This window comes from Symphalangus syndactylus, chromosome 20, assembly GCF_028878055.3.
Source record: "Symphalangus syndactylus isolate Jambi chromosome 20, NHGRI_mSymSyn1-v2.1_pri, whole genome shotgun sequence".
Taxonomy (NCBI): Eukaryota; Metazoa; Chordata; class Mammalia; order Primates; family Hylobatidae; genus Symphalangus; species Symphalangus syndactylus.
In genome coordinates this window covers 17,498,275-17,516,341 of record NC_072442.2, presented here as the reverse complement: position 1 = coordinate 17,516,341, position 18,067 = coordinate 17,498,275, and the positions used below count along the sequence as shown (strand labels likewise).

The 18,067-nt window shown below is 35.9% G+C and overlaps 1 protein-coding gene across 10 annotated transcripts in view; it reads right to left on the bottom strand.

Moving 5' to 3' along the window:
• BCAS3 (BCAS3 microtubule associated cell migration factor) overlaps positions 1-18,067 on the bottom strand; it is a 727,466-nt gene that overhangs the window by 397,770 nt on the left and 311,629 nt on the right. For all 10 annotated transcript variants that reach the window (XM_055257582.2, XM_055257584.2, XM_055257583.2 and 7 more), the window contains exon 15: positions 5,415-5,679. In XM_055257582.2, the coding sequence (XP_055113557.1) occupies positions 5,415-5,679 (265 nt within the window). The remainder of the gene's footprint in view (positions 1-5,414; positions 5,680-18,067) is intronic.

Genomic DNA, 18,067 nt, shown 5'->3' with positions numbered 1-18,067 from the left:
AAAACTCTGGTTTAAAGCCTTAGAATCTGGTCGGGCGCGGTGGTTCATGCTTGTAATCCCAGCACGTTGGGAGGCTGAGGCAGGTGGATCACTTGAGGTCAGGAGTTTGAGACCAGCCTGGCCAACATGGTGAAACCCAGTTCCTACTAAAAATACAAAAATTCGGCTGGGCACGGTGGCTCATGTCTGTAATCCCAGCACTTTGGGAGGCCACGGTGGGCAGATCACTTGAGGTCAGAAGTTTGAGACCAGCCTGGCCAACATAGTGAAACCCTGTCTCCACTAAATATACAAAAATTAGCCAGGCGTGGTGGCAGACACCTGTAATCCCAGCTACTTGGGAGACTGAAGCAGAAGAATCGCTTGAACCCAGGAGGTGGAGGTTGCAGTGAGCCAAGATTGCACCACTGCACTCTAGCCTGGGAGACAGAGCAATACTCAGTCTAAAAAAAAAGAAGAGAAAAGAAAAGAATAGAATTAGCCGGGCATGGTGGCACGCACCTGTAATCCCAGCTACTCAGGAGGCTGAAGCAGGGGAATCGCTTGAACCCAGGAGGCAGAGCTTGCAGTGAGCCGAGATGGCGCCACTGCACTCCAGCCTGGGTGACAGAGCAAGACCCCATCTCAAAAAAATAAAAAAGGCCTTAGAATCTATGTCAACTGCCAAGATACAAACACCAAAAAGACTTTGTGCTCACAGAAGTCAATCTAATAGGAAGCCTAGACATGTCAATGAATAACCTGCATATTATAATATGATAAAAGTATGCAGAGCATACCAATACCAAGGTTGAAAAAGATGATAAAAATCAAAAGAAGGCTTAAGAGAGGCAGTAATATTTCAGCTTCCTTAGTAGGCATTCAAAGAGGCAATAATAACGTCAAATAAAGAAAAGTTGCAAATAGGAAAGTTATCAAAAAATAAATACATGTGGCATATTCAGGAAAGGGTACAGAAATCTAGGTATGGTTAGACAAGAAGCTGGAAATAAGATAGGACATTTTCTAACCTTCTAGGAATATGGTGAGACACAAAGATCTTAAGCAGAAAATTGGCAGATCATATTTATAGTTAACAAAGGAAGTGCTTGTGATAGTAAAAAATTGTTAGAAATTACTGATACAGATGAGGGAAAAAATGATGATCAGGGATTCTTAACTATTTTTGTATCACAGACTATTTGGACAGTCTGGGGAAGCCTGAAGAATGTTTCCCAGAATAATACTTACAAGGCATGGGAAAAAGACATATAATTACAAAGAAAATGAACTATACTGAAGTAGTTATCAATATATTAAAAATAAAGTGTTATAGTAATGTATATAATCAATTAATACTAAAATATTATATAATCATAATAATTTCAAAGTAGTGATGAGTAAAAACAATATTTTAAAATATATTCAATAATGCAAGATACTTCAAGGTATATATTTCATATATAAAGTGATATGAGTATCTCTGCATTTTCTATTGGTAACAGTGTCACAAGCACTGTTAATATTTTTGTCACGTATTTTCCATGTTCATAATAAAAAGGAAATGCTTACTTTTGGTTAAAGGATAGTGAATATAAAGATGTAAACTTTTTTCCTATCCTGTTCGTGGATCACAAGAACTCCTCAACTAGACTAAGTGGATGTTCGGGCAACAAGATAGGAAATGGAAGAGATATTTATAAAGAATATATTTCAAATAAATAAACATCCTCTGGAAAGTTAAAAAATTGGCAAATAGATAAAATAATCCTAACCTAAACTGGATTCGGTCCAAAGAGTAAAAAGGAAATACCCCTATATCAACTGTTATTTAACAGTTTCCTTTACTTGGCTAAAAAGAGCACAGACAAACAACGGTAACACCGCCAAAACATGATTCATTTTCAAGATGAATCCCTCCCTGCTCAATGGTTTACATTGTTTTTGACCAGCATCAGACTGTTTACCCACACAAACTGTAAATACATCATTTTTAGAACTAACCAACAACAATGCCCATTTTGTTATGACATGTAAGATACAAAAAAAACATGAAGAAAAATGACCATCACTCCAAAGTCCATGCTTCAAAAATGAGAAAAACTACACAGAGGAATAGAGGGAAATTTTGGAAATAAAATTTTAACACGTGTTATCTATCAGGAGGAATAGGCTGCCGGAAATTCCTTGCTTTCAAAAGAAAATCTTAAGTACAGCAGCACAGCCGGACAGTGTGGATTCTCCTCTTTGAGATTTCTGCAAAAAACATGAGGAGAGACATGAAAGCAATAAGGCTGAGAGAAAACAATATATTTTGACTTGGAAATCTAGTAGTATTGCTCTTTAACTACTCTCCTTTCACAAATGATGAAATCCTTCATTGACTGGCACTTTGCGACCTTCAACAGAAGTATATTGAAAGATATTTGTTCGCAGTCATTTAATATCTGTCTTTTCCCATGGAATAAGAAGATCCATGAGGGTAGGAATGACCACAATCTTTTGTGCACATAATGCTCGAAGCCTAACACAAAAACCTCTTATGCGGTTTGCTGAATAAAGAAGCAAGAATAAGAACAAAAAAGAAGCTCAAGGGAATATTTTCCAAAGACATATAAATGTAGGGATCACAAATCCTTCTTAATTTACTAATATATCTGTGGTTTCTCTTATTGACCTAGCTGCTCCATGTGTACAGTGAATCTCTTTGCCAAAAGATTTTGGTAAAACTTTGTTATGAAAAACATTTAACACAAAAAGAAAAGCCCCCAAGAACCTATACTACACACCTACATACAGAACACAATTTTAACACTAATACCAAAAAATGTAACTAGTTAAGTCTGAAATAAAATGTCTAGCAAATAGCTGAAAATATCAATATCTCATAGCTTTCTAAATTTTATTTTATAAAAATTCTATATACTTTTTTGAAATATAAGCATTGTTTTTCAATTTTTATTTTATGTTCAGGGGGCACATGTGCAAGTTTGTTACATGTGTAAACTGCATGTCCCGGAGGTTTGGTGTACAAATGATCCTGTCACACAGGTAGTGAGCATAGTACCCAATAGGTAGTTTTTCAACCCTTACCCCCTCCCACTGTCCTCCCTCCAGGAGTCCCCAGTGTCTACTATTCCCATCTTTATGTCCACGTATACTCAATGTTTAGTTCCCAATGACCTTTGCATCTAGAGCTGATTCTAAAAACTTTCAACCTTAAATATCATGGGTCACTGGTTAAGTTAAATACACATGAATAACAATCATTTTCATTAAAAATAATAGAACCAAAGCATAAAGTATGATCTCATAAGTAAAAAGAGGTCCCATTTTTTTTGAGTTACAAAAGTCCCGAGGATAACATTTATCTATATTTTTTCAGTCTATCTTAAAGCTTCCTACAGTGTGTGTGTGTGTGTGTGTGTGTGTGTGTGTGTGTGTGTGTGGAATTCATCGGATACTACAAAAGAATGTGTAATGAGGTCAGTATAGAAGCTGAAACAAATTAGGATAGGTACATACTCAAAAGAATTACAAAGAAGTACTCAAATACATGTACACACATATTCATAACAGCACTATTCACAATAACCAAACGGTAGAAACAACCCAAATGTACCTCAGTGGATGAACGGATCAATTGCATTATATTCCTACAATGGAATATAATTTACCCACAAAAAGGAATGAAGTGTTAATGTATACTACAATGTGGATGAACTTCAAAAACATACTAAATGAAAGAAGGCAGAAACAAAAGGTCATATATTCCATAATTATACTTATATAAAGTATACAGAACAAGTAAATTTAACAGTCTACAAAGCAGAGAGTGGTGTTTGCTAGGGGATTAGGGGAAAGAAGAATGAGGAGTAAGTGCTTAAAGAATATGTGGTTTCCTTTTGCAGTGAGGAAAATGTTTTTGTAAACAGAAGTCGTGGTGGCGCGACATTATGAATGTACTGTCACATTTACATGGTGAATATTACGTTATGTGAATTTCAGGTCAATTAATAAAATAACAGTGACTTTCTGTGGTAACCATAATCTCTCTATATAAGATTCCCCAATCTTGAAAACCTAAAATGGTCACCCATCAAGGGAAATCTGCAATGCTCCAGAAAAGGTGATCTAATGTCAACGTTTTCTGTCGTTCTAGTGAGAATGAAACGGTACAACCACTCCAGTGTTACTTATCAAGGTTAAGATTCAACTACGTTATGATCAAGAATTTCCATTCAAAAATTAGTACACATATTATCCCCAAACCTGAAACCATGCAATGTGCATCAGCAGTAGTAGAAAGGATAAATAAATAGAAGTACAGTGGAATAAATGAGAGCTGTAAATAAATGAACTAAACCTACCTGCAACAACATAACTGAATCTCACAAATACAATGTTAAAGAAGCCGAAGATATCAAAATATACATACTCTATAATTCCATTTACATAAAATGGAAACAACAGTGTTCAAGGACACTTGCTTAGGAGTAGAACTATTCTAAAAAGTAAAGAAGTGGTTACCATAAAAATGAGAATTGTGGTTTAATGTTATGGAGAAGGTATGCAAAAGAGAGATTCCAATAATGTTCCATTTATTGATTGGGATGGTGGTTACACAGCTACTTGCTCTAAGATAAATTACTGAGATACACAGCAGAAATCCCGCCAATCCCATTTTAAAATAAAATGCAGTCCGGGCACGGTGGCTCACGCCTGTAATCCCAGCACTTTGGGAGGCCAAGGCAGGTGCATCACAAGGTCAGGAGTTCAAGACCAGCCTGGCCAACATAGTGAAACCCCATCTTTACTAAAAATACAGAAAATCAGCCAGGCGTGGTGGCAGGCACCTGTAATCCCAGCCATTCAGGAGGCTGAGGCAGGAGAATTGCTTGAACCTAGGAGGCAGAGGTTGCAGTGAGCCAAGATCACGCCATTACATTCCAGCCCAGGCTACATTGCAAGACTCCGTCTCAAAAAAAAAAAAAAGAAAGAAAGAAAGAAAGAAAAAAAAGCAAATGCTGCTCTATCTAAAATACACATTACCCATGACTATTTCTTTCCAACAATGAATATTTCCTTAATAAATTATAGTGTCCCATTGAACATAGAATGTTCTGAAAGAGATAAGTAAAAAGGAGGTTCAGTTCTCTGAAGTTATAAAAATAGTTCCAAGTTTTATATTCCATAAATATGATACCAAATATCCCTTATATATTGAAACAGGAGTTAAAATAGCATGGTAAAGATCACCATTATGATACCGGCTCCAATTTATTAAATGATTTAATAATTAAGAATTTCATATAAGCCTAAGATCTTCTTTTTACATGAACAGACTATAACAAGTTTAATTTTATCCCAGATCTGTAAAAGTAAGGACAAAGGGAAGGAAGATTCAAGACAACAGTGGAGACAGAGAAAATTACCATGCAAGGGTGACCCAGAAGGGCTGCTTGATAGACCTGGAACAGGGCTACAGCGACCTCCTTGCTTAGACGTCAGTTCTTGTTCGATCTCTTCCAGTCCAGCACTTTTCTGGAAACGGCTCATGCGATTCACTACTCGTGGTGACATATGTGTACGAACACAAGGCTGGCCACCATAAGGGTTGATGGGGAAAACGTGGGAAGTACCCCGGAGAGTACTGACCACAACCCAGCGACAGTCATGGCTGAAGCAGATGTCTTGTACCTAGAAATGAGATAAGAAAAGATACCAAAATGTCTCAAACTACTTGGATTTATCTAAGAGTATCACACATCACCAAATATGAATATAAATGATTGCCTCATTACCAAATGTACCTGAGATCAGGTAATAAACAAAAATTTACTCTACAGATGAGGTTCACAATGACTGTTGGTCAAAACTCCATTAGGTAGAATGTTACTTCAATAGTCAGGGATACAGGATCCTGAAGAGAGGTGAAATGCAAAGAAAGAAGATCTTAAAACACTCAATGCCCTTTGCCCCCCAACACACACACATAACTGATAACAACAATAATTCATGTATCTGCAGTGGCTCATGTATCTGCAAGCTTTTTCTATAAGAGGCCATATGGCCTTGTAGGATGTAAAAGCTCTACTGTCTGTTGTAATTACGCAACTCTACTCTTGGACTGTCAAAGGAGTCATAGAACATATGTAAATGAGTGCAATTATGTTAAAAAAAAAAAAAACTTTATTTACAAAAACAAGTGGTGAGCCACAGACCTGAGCCAGGGAAAGTTAATCTGTACGACACTTATCATACAGTGAATAAAGAATCTCCAGTATTTTTGAATTAGCAAATTGAATTTACTACCTTTATCTCAATATCAGTCAACTGGTGACAACTTGAGCAAAAATATCTCCATTTACTTATTTCAGAAAAAAATTAAAGAAAGCTAAGGAAAATTTGTTACTGTTATAAGCATTTTTAAGCATAGTCTCTAAAAGGAAGGCAGCTCACAGATACTTTTCTACACTGACTAAATTAATTTTCCACCACCTAAAACAATTGTCAAATAGTGTTTTACAAAATCCAGACAAGAGAAAAAGCACAGTAGAACAAAGATATTTGTGAATGAAACTTAACATGAAAATATATATATGGATACAGTAAAAGCAGTACTAAGAGGGAAGTTTATAGTTATAAGCACCTAAATCAAAAAAAAGGGAAAACTTCAAATAAACAATCTAACAATGCATATTAAAGAACTAGAAAAGCAAGAGGAACCCAAACCCAAAATTAGTAGAATATAAATAATAAAGATCAAAGCAGAAATAAATAAAACTGAAATGAAGAATACAAAAGATTAACAAAATGAAAAGTTGGTTTTTTGAAAAGATAAACAAAATTGACAAATCATTAGCTGAACTAAGAAAAAAAGAGAGAAGACTCAAATAAATAAAATCAGAGATGAAAAAGGAGACATTATGACTGATACTACAGAAATTCAAAGGATCATTAGAGGCTACTATGAGCAATTATATGCCAATATGTTGGAAAATCTAGAAGAAACGCATAAATTTCCAGACACATACAACCTAACAAGATTGAATCATGAAAATATCCAAAACCTGAATAAACCAGTAATAAGTAATGAGACTGAAGATGTAATAAGTGTCCCAGCAAAGAAAAACCCAGGACCAGTGGCTTCACTGCTTAAATTTAGATGTTTTAGCAAATATCTAAAGAAGAACTAATACCAATCCTACTCCAATTATTGAGAAGAATAGAGGAGGAAGGAACACTTCTAACCTCATTCCGCAACACTTGTATTACTCTGATACCAAAACCAAACACATACATCAAAAAAAAAAAAAAAAAAAAAGACAAGGCAAGACAAGGCAAGACAAGACTAGAGGCCAATATCCCAGGTGAACATTGATGTAAAAATCCTCAACAAAATACTAGTAAACCAAATTCAACAACACATCAAAAAAAATCATTTATCACAACCAAGTGGAATTTATCCCAGGTATGCAAGGACAGTTCAACATACACAAATCAATGTGACACATTATATCAAGAGAATAATGGATAAAAACCATATAATCGTTTCAATTGATGCTGGAAATACATTTGATAAAAATTCAACATTACTTCATAATAAAAACTCTCAAAAAACTGAGTATAGAAGGAAAATACCTCCACACAAGAAAAGCCATGTACAGTAGACCCACAGCTAGTACCTTACTGAACAGGGAAAAACAGAAAGCCTTTCTGCCAAGATTTGGAACAAGACAAGGATGCCTACTTTTATCACTGTTATTCAACAAAGTATTGGAAGTCCTAGCCACAGCAATCAGACAGGAAATAAAAGGCATCCAAATTGGAAAAGAAAAAGTCAAATGAGCCTCGTTTGCAGATCATGATCTTATATTCAGAAAAACCTAAAGACTCTACCAAAAAACTATCAGAACTGATAAAGAAATTCAGTAAGGTGGCAGGATACAAAATCAACATACAACAATCAGTAGCATTTTTACATGCCAAATGTGAACAATCTGAAAAAGAAATTTACAAAGTAATCCCACTTACAATAGCTACAAATAAATAACTAGCAATTAACAAAAAAAGTGAAAGATCTCTATAATGCAAACTACAAAACACTGATAAAAAGAAACTGAAGAGGACACAAGGAAATGGAAAGATATTTCATGTTTATGGATTGGTAGAATCAATATTGTTAAAATGTCCATACTACCCTAAGCAATCTACAGATTGAATGCAATCCCTATCAAAATACCAATGACATTCTTTACAGAAATAGAAAAAAAAATCCTAAAATGTATATAGAGCCACAAAAGACCTGGAATAACCAAAGTTATTCTGAGCAAAAAGAAAAAAAAAAACTGGAGGAATCACATTACCTGACTTCAAATTATACTACAGAGCTATAGTAACTGAAACAGCATGGTACTGGCATAAAAACAGACACATAGACCAATGGAACAGAAGAGAGAACCAAGAAACAAATCTACATACCTACAGTGAACTCACTTTCAACAAAGATGTCAAGAACATATATTGGGGAAAACACAGTCTCTTCAATAATTAGTGCTGGGAAAACTGGATATACATATGCAGAAGAATAAAAATAGACCCCTAACTTTCGCCATACACATAAATAAAATCAAAATGGATTAAAAACTTAAATCTAAGACCTCCAACTATGAAACTACTACAAGAAAACATTTTGGGGAACTTCTGAACATTGAACTGGGCAAAGATTTCTTGAGTATTAACCTATAAGCACAGACAGCCGAAGCAAAAATAGACAAATGGGATCACATCAAATTAAAAAAGATTTTGAACAGCAAAGGAAACAATCGACAAAGTGATAACCCACACACTGGGAGAAAATATTTGTAAACTGTCCATCTGACAAGGGATTAATAACTAGAAAAGAGCTCAAACAACTCAAAAGGAAAAAAATCTAACAATCCTGTTTTAAAATGGGCAAAAGATATGAATAGATTTTCTCAAAAGACATACAAATGGCAAACAAGTATACAAAAATGTGCTCAACATCAATAATCATTACAGAAATGAAAATCAAAACTACAATGAGATATCATCTCCCTCAGGTTTAAAAAAAGGCTTTTATCCAAAAGACAGGTAATAGCAAATGATGGCAAGGATGTGGAGAAAAAGGAACCCTCGTACACTATTGGTGGGAATGTAAATTAATACAACCACTATGGAGAACAATTTGGAGGTTCCTGACAAAACTACAACTAGAGCTACCGTATGATCCAGCAATCCCCCTGCTAGGTATATACCCAAAAGAAAGGAAATCAGTATATCAAAGAGATATCTGCACTCCCATGTTTATTGCAGCATTATTCACAATAGCCAAGATGTGGAAGCAACCTAAGGACCCACCAACAGATGAATGGATAAAGAAAATATGGTATATATACACAATGGAGTACTATTTAGCCATAAAAAGAAAGAATAATATCCTGTCACTTGCAACAACATGGACAGAACTGGAGGTTATTATGTTAAGTGAAATAAGCCACCTACAGAAAGACAAACTTTGCATGTTCTCACTTATTTGTGGGATCTAAAACGTAAAACAATGAACTCGGCCAGGCATGGTAGCTTATGCCTGTAATCTCAGCACTTTGGGAGGCCGAGGCAGGCAGATCACTTGAGGTCAGGAGTTCAAGACCAGCCTGGTCAATATGGTGAAACCCCATTTCTACTAAAAATACAAAAATTAGCCTGGTGTGGTGGCATGCGCCTGTAATTCCAGCTGCTTGGGAGACTGAGGTGGGAGAAACTCTTAAACCCAGGAGGTGGAGGTTGCAATAAGCTGAGATCACGCCACTGCACTCCAGACTGGGCGACAGAGCAAAACTCCATCTCAATCAATCAATCAATAAAACAAAATAATGAACTCATGGAGATAGAGAATACAAGGATGTTTACCAGAGGCTGGAAAGGGTAGTGGAGGGAGGAGGGGGGAGTAGGGATGGCTAATGGGTACAAAAAATAGAAAGAATGGATAATATCTGGTATTTGATAGCACAACAGGGTGACTGTAGTCAATAATAATTTAATTTTACAATTTTAAATAAATAGAATGAATAAGAACTACTATTTGATAGCACAATAAGGTGACTATAGTCAATAATAATTTACTCATATATTTTAAAATAACTTAAAGAATATAATTGGGACCAGGCGTGATAGCTCACACCTATAATCCCAGAACTTTGGAAGGCCAAGGTGGGTGGATCACCTGAGATCAGGAGTTTGAGACCAGCCTAGCCAATATGGTGAAACCCTGTCTCTACTAAAAATACAAAAAATTAGCCAGGCGTAGTGGCACACACCTGTACTTCCAGCTACTGGGGAGGCTGAGGCAGGAGAATCGTTTGAACCCTGGAGGCGGAGGTTGCAGTGAACTGAGATCATGCCACTGCACTCCCACCTGGGCGGCAAGAGTGAAACTTTGTCTCAAAAAGAAAAAAAAAAAAAGAATACAGTTGAATTGTTTATAACTCAAAGGATAAATGCTTGAGGAGATGGGTACCCCATTCTTCACTATGCACTTATTTGACATTGTATGCCTGTATTAAAACAAAACATTTTTTTTTATTTGAGATGGAGTCTCACTCTGTCACCCAGGCTAGAGTGCAGTGGTGCAGTCTCGGCTCACTGCAACCTCTGCCTCCCGGAGTCAAGTGATTCTCCTGCCTCAGCCTCCCAAATAGCTGGGATCACAGGCATGCACCACCAGGCCCATCTAATTTTTGTATTTGTAGTAGAGATGGGGTTTCACCATCTTGGCCAGGCTGGTCTCGAACTCCCGACCTCAGGTGATCTGCCCACTTCGGCCTCCCAAAATGCTGGGATTACAGGCATGAGCCACGGTGCCTGGACAAAACAAAACATTTCATGTACTCTATAAATATATACACCTACCTATTTATGTACCCACAAAAAATTTTTTTAAATAATTAAAAAATATTTTTTAAATAACTGAAAGAGTATAATTGGACTGTTTGTAACACAAAAGATACATGCTTGAGTTGATAGACACCCCAATTACCCTGATGTGATTATTATGTACTATATGCCTGTATCAAAATATCTCAAGTACTCCATATACATATCTACTATGTACCCATAAAAATTAAAAATTAAAAAATAGCTGTATATATACATATCTATGTGTATGAGGCATATTAGCTTCATTATAATAACATGAATTAGGTAAAAGTCCCCAAGTGGTCAGAGAAACACTTTTCAACGTATTAGATCTTCAAATAAGACTACATATTTCAGAAACGCACCACAAACAAAAGCTATAGGTAGCCATCAAAGTACAAGTTTCTAATAGAGCCTGGAATCTTTTAAATAAAAAAGAAATTTTAGTTTTATGCATCAAGACAAGATACTTCATTGCTAGAAAACTGCTAGACAAATCATCAATACATGAACAAACTCAAAATTCAACCACATGCCTGCCAATCTCGACTATTGTGACATATCCAAATGACACATTAATGATATAATTAAAGACTGTCCTAAAAGATGAGAAATTTAACTCCCAACAATTCCAGTATTTCAGATAAACGGTTATTCCAGAAGTGTTTAACCTCTGTAGCTTGCCTACGATTATGTTAAGCTTAACTGAGTTTTCTGAATAGATCAGGGATCCTATTAAAAGCAACGATGAAAGTCATAGAAAAGCAAGAGAAAGGGAAAAGCAGGACAAAGAAAGGTGTAAACAGAAGAAGTAAGAGAAAAGAAATGCAGTACCGGAAGAAATTAATATCATAATATGAAATGCATTTTCACATGACAGAGTCAACTATATAAAGAAAGCCATCTTTAGATGTATCATTGAGCAATTTATGTTCCAGCCACAGTGAAATTGAACTATGTTATCTAACATCTTTTTCCAAAACACTTATAATCAAGACCACTTCCTGGTCTGTCAATAAAAAGGAGTTTCTTTCTTTCATTTTAAGAATACTCAGGATATAGAGGTGGTGTTAACAATCAGTATCAAGGCAGGAAGACAGAATTCCACCTAATGCTTTTTTAGAAAACTGCTATTAGAGAAGTGATTCTGCTCTATGACCTTGAAGACATATCAGCATATATAAACGAGCAGAGAAGGACTGCTAAAGATACTAGCTGTCAAAATAAGTAAGGAAAGTTTAATCCTTTAAATAACATTACAGAGGATAACAAGTTGCCTATCAATAAAATGTAAAATAACATAACTGTTGCTATTAGTTAACTAGCTGGACGGTTTTTCAGACATTATTAAAAATGAAAAAACCTGTAAAAATGGAAAACTAGTAATAAGGTGATGACATTATCTGCATGATTTTTGGACCTCAATTATGGAATGTTATTTGTAATCAACATTTTCTCATCATAAGAAGAGCTAGATAGGAGTCGAGTCGCATTCCTGATTTAATTCTATAGCACTAAATATCATGAATATCATGACAAATAACATTTACCATGTACAGATTAGGCAACTGTGATAACAAATATTAAACAAGTACAGGTACCTACACTCACTATCCAAACCCCTGCTCTCAAATTTAGGACACAAACACGTTTATATAATTTTTTCTTTAAGACACTCACTAGTAAATATTTTGAACTCAGGAACTAAGCAGATGTGAATAGCAAGAGATAAACTATATGTGCTCCTGGTTGGCCACATTTCAAAATCCTATAGAACTGACACAGAAAATGTTTGTGGACACGAGAGAAGTGGAGGTTTCTTTTAGAACTGGGGTCAGGAAACTTTTTCTGTAAAGGACCAGATAATAAGTTTTAGGCCTTGAAGACAAGAAAGCAAAATCAAGGGTACCATGTACTTGTTGTTTATAACAAGAGAAAAACCAAATTTTGACAAAAATTTTTGTTGATGCAATTCAAAATATAATAATTCAGTATAGTTTTTTGTAATACAGATCTACAATGAGAAGAAAGACATTCTTTTTATGGGAATAATCTTTTGCTCAGCTGAAATTCAAAGTTAGTGTTATTAGATTCTCCACAGTACAGAGAGGAAAAACTAAAGAAAGTCTTCCCTTAAGAAAAATCCGTACAAGACATGAGTTAAGAACATGAGACCAATGAAATTAAGGTACTTTATTTTTAAGGTACTTTAAAAAATTCAATAGCAAGCCAGGCACAGTGATGCACTTGTAGTTCCAGCTACTCAGGAGGCTAAGGTAGAAGGATCACTTAAGCCCAGGAGTTATGAGGCTGCAGTGAGTTATGACTGTGCCACTGTACTCTAGCTTGGGCAACAGAGTGAGACCCCCAATCTGTAAAATAAATTAATTAATTTAAAAAATATGGATTATCTGCTTAAAAGAAGAAAAATGACATTCAATAGCAAGCAGATATTTTATTTTGTTTTCAAGGTAGAATATAGCTATAATAAAATAATAAAACATAAATACAGAAAATCACTTTGGTATTTTAAAAAAATCACACACACATAAATCCCACAACTATTTCTCATTATCTTGGAACACATCCTTCTTTCAGGCAACTCTTAATGCAAATATACAGTATATCTATCCATTTATATATATTACATAACTACATATATACATTTGTGCATATACATATAATTTCTTTTCAGATTAGATTTAAAATACCAATTTGAAATGAAAATCTACAAAGTTTAATATTATAGAAGATTATGAAAATACATGGAAACAGTACTATAAATATAAAGCCATATATATTATAAGCTTTACCTAGAGGCAATATATCACAGTAAATATATCTACTACTTACAAGCTATATGGCCATACGAAAGTTAATTACCAGCTCTGTGCCTTGAGATTCTTCATTTGCAAAATAGGAATAATTATGCCAATTTCATAGGGTTGTTGGGTATGAGTTATTACATACAGCACTCAGAACAGTGCCTAGCACTTAATAAGCATTATACAAAGATGTTTGCTATTATTATTATTGTCCTCATAAAAATATATTGCAACTCTGTCCAAATGTCTGTTTGCACTGCTATCAACATACTGCTATCACTCTTGTGGCTGGGCACAGTGGCTCACGTAGGTAATCCTAGCACTTTGGAAAGCCAAGGCAGGTAGATCACTTGAGTAAGGGGTTCCAGACCAGCCTGGCCAACATGGTGAAACCCTGTCTCTACTAAAAATACAAAAATTAGCTGGGTATGGTGGCACATGCCTGTAATCCCAGCTACTAGGGAGGTTGAGGCAGGAGAATTGCTTGAACCTGGGAGGAGGCCGAGGCTGCAGTGAGCCAAGATCATGCCACTGCACTCCAGCCTGGGTGACAGAACGAGACCCTGTCTCAAGAAAAAAAAAAAACTACACTTAAAACACTATCATCTACAAGGTTACTATATTAGTTTCTCACTTGGACTCTTAATCGAGATCACCTATAAGCTACCCAAGTCAAAGTAGACAAATCATACTTCTTCAACATTAAAAACTTTGCGTGTACAAAGAATACATTGGCTGGGCATGGTAGCTCATGCCTATAATCCCAGCACTTTGGGAGGGGGAAGTGGGAGGATTGCTGGAGGCCAGGAGTTCAAGGCTAGCCTGTGCAACATATCAAGGACCTGTCTCTACAAAAAATAAAAACAAATTAGCCTGGCATGGTGGCACATGCCTGTAGTTCCAGCTACTTAAGAGGCTAGGGTGGGAGAATCGCTTCAACCCAGGAGCTTGAAGCTGCAGTGAGCCATACTGGTGCCACTGCATGCCAGCAGTGTGAAAACCTGTCTCCAAAATAAATAAATAAATATAAATAAATAAAGGTCAGGTACAGTGGCTCCTGTCTATAATCCCAACACTTTGGGAGGCTGAGGTGGGCAGATCACTTGACCCCACAAGTTCAAGACTAAACAGGGCAACATGGTGAAACCCCATCTCTGCAAAAACATAGAAAAATTAGCTGGGCATAGTGGTGTGCGCCTGTAGTCCCAGCTACTCAGGAAGCTGAGGTGGGAGTATTGCTTGAGCCCAGGGAGGTCAAGGCTGGTGTGAGCTGTGATTGCACCACTGCATTTTACCCTGGGAGACAGAGTGAGACCCTGTTTCAAAAAAAAAAAAAAAAAAAAAAGAATACCATTAAGAAAGTTAAAAAAAGCCATAAAATGAATGGGGGAAAGTATTTGCAAATAATACATCTGATAAAGATCTAGTATCTAGAATACATAAATAACTTAAACAATTCAACAACATAAAGACAACCCAATTAAAAGTAAGCAAAGGACTGGGACAAATATTTCTCCAAAGAAGATAAACAAATGGCCAATACCATATGAAAAGACTCTCAACATCATTAGTCATTAAGGAAATGCAAATAAAAACCACAATGAGATACCAATTCATACCCAAAAGAATGGCTAAAATAAAAAAGATTATAACAAGTTTTGGTGAGGATGTGTAGAAACTGAAACCCTCAAATTTCCATAGGGGAAATATAAATGGTGTAGCCACTTAGAAAGTGCTTCCGATAAATGCAATGGCTCACGCCTGTAATCCCAGTACTTTGGGAGGCTGAAGTGGAAGGTTCACCTGAAGCCAGAGAGATAAGCCTGGGCAACACAGTGAAACCTTGTGTCTACAAAAATAAAAAAGAAAAATAGCCAGGTGTGGTGGCATGTGCCTATAGTCCCAATCACTTGGGAGGCTGAGGTGGGAGGATTGCTGGTGCCCAGGAATTTGAGGCTGCAGTAAGCTATGATTGAGCCACTGCACTCCAGCCTGTGCAACAGAGCAGGACTCCATCTCTAAAAAATAAAAGCTTAAAAAAAATTGTTTCCAAAAGTTTAACATAAAGTTACCATATGACCCAGCATTTTCACTCCTAGATAGATATTCAAGAAAACTGAAAACATACGTTCATACAAAAACCTATATACAGGCCGCAGTGGCTCAAGCCTGTAATCCCAGCACTTTGGGAGACCGAGGCAGGCAGATCACGAGGTCAGGAGATCGAGACCATCCTGGCTAACACAGTAAAACCCCATCTCTACTAAAAATACAAAAAATTAGCTGGGCATGGTGGCAGGCACCTGTATTCCCAGCTACCCGGGAGGCTGAGGCAGGAGAATGGCGTGAACCCAGGAGGCGGGGCTTGCAGTGAGCCACTGCACTCCAGCCTGGGCAACACAGCAAGACTCCATCTCAAAAAAAAAAAAAAAAAAAGCAAAAAACTATATACAAATGTTCACAGCTGGATTCCTAAGCCCAAATGTGGAAATAACTTAAATGTCTATCAACTGATAAATGAATAAACAAAATGTCACATATCCATATAATGAAATAGTATTTACTCATCCATGAATAGGAATGAAGTTTCTGATGCATATTTAAAAATGGATGAACTTTGAAGCATTATGCAAAGTGGAAGAAACCAGACATAAAAGGCCACATATTGTATGATTCCATTTTATATGAAATGTATAAAATAAGCAAATCCACAGATACAGAAAATAAATTAGTAATTGCAGAGGAGCAGGGAGAGGGGGATGGAGAGTGACTTGGATAGGTACAAGGTTCATTTTAGGGTGATGAAAATGTTCTTGAATTAAATGGTAGTGATCAATGTATAACTCTGTGAATATACTAAAAAACTACTGAATTGTACATTATAAAATGGTGAACTTTATGTATGTGAATTATACCTCAATAAATCTGTCATAAAAAAATGAAAGGAACACTAACTAGCTAGTTTGCTGAAAGTGAAGTTCTATAGCCTCTTTTTATAGTTTGTGGTTTCTTTTAATAGCCCCCTTAGTTCTTAGAGATGCCTTTGCTGTCCTATGCTCAAAGGAAGATAAGCAGCTGCTGAGAAGCCTAAACTAGCATTTTTATCTGTGCCTATCTTGGCTCATTTCACATCTGGGGTTGGGTTAAACAAATGGCTTGAAAATAATATGGGTAAAAGGTATAACCAGATGTTCTCATTAAGTTTCCTTCCATTCAGCATAAAAGTGTGCCATAAGAAGAAAAACTCAAGCAAACAGCACTTAATCTGGGAATCCTCATTAGGGCACTCATTATTACCAATTTAGAGTTTTTAAGTATACAAATGTCCGAGTTCTTAACTAATGAGATACAAATACAGTATTACAGTGTTTAATTAAATGTTTTGCAAATTTATGTTAGGTTATTTAATTTACCATTCATTAAATGTTTTCTGTATTATTTAGCATATTTATAATATCTCACATTTATTTCTCATTATAATGATATAAAATTTGGCTAATCAGAAACCAATTAGGCCTCTAAAATGCTAATATATTTGTTCTTTAAAATGTACTGTAGTCATAGTCCAGTAATTCTGATTTATACAAATACTTTGCGTAATCTGAGTTATTCATTTTTAAATATTTCATTGATTTGAGAATTCAAAACTGTAGTATTTGGGGAAACCAATATCTAATATAGCAGATATACTCACATGGAACATAAAATTTCTAAAGAGTGTTTTCAACTATGTTCAACATTTCATCAAAGCTTAAAAAAATTAATTCACAAAATGGGTTGAAGTCAAAGTACATATGAAACAAGAGGATTGGGTACTAGAACTAAATGTTACTACATTTCAGCATCTAAGATATAGAAATCAGCATCTTATAAGGCTGTGAATTCACCACCAAAAACTCAATAACAACCTCAATTAATAAGAATGATAACATTTTGGGATTATTTAACATCCTAAAAAAATCTAAAGCAGAGATTGTTAAACTTTAGTGTGATAAGAAGCACCTAGATTATATGTATAAAATGCAGATCCTGTGGTCCCACCTTCAGAATTATGATTCAGTAGGTATTTGGGTAGGAGGGAGGATGACCAAGAAATACGCATTTTTAGAATACTTAAATAATAACTCTGGTACTGATCAGCAATACCAAGCTAGAAAATAAAGTGACCAGAAACAGCATTCCCTCCAACCCCATACCAAACCTTAGAAATTATAGAAAAAATATTTTTAGGCTGGGTGTGGTGGCTCACGCCTGTAATCCTAGCACTATGGGAGGCTGAGGCGGGCGGATCACTTGAGGTCAGGAGTTCAAGACCAGCCTGG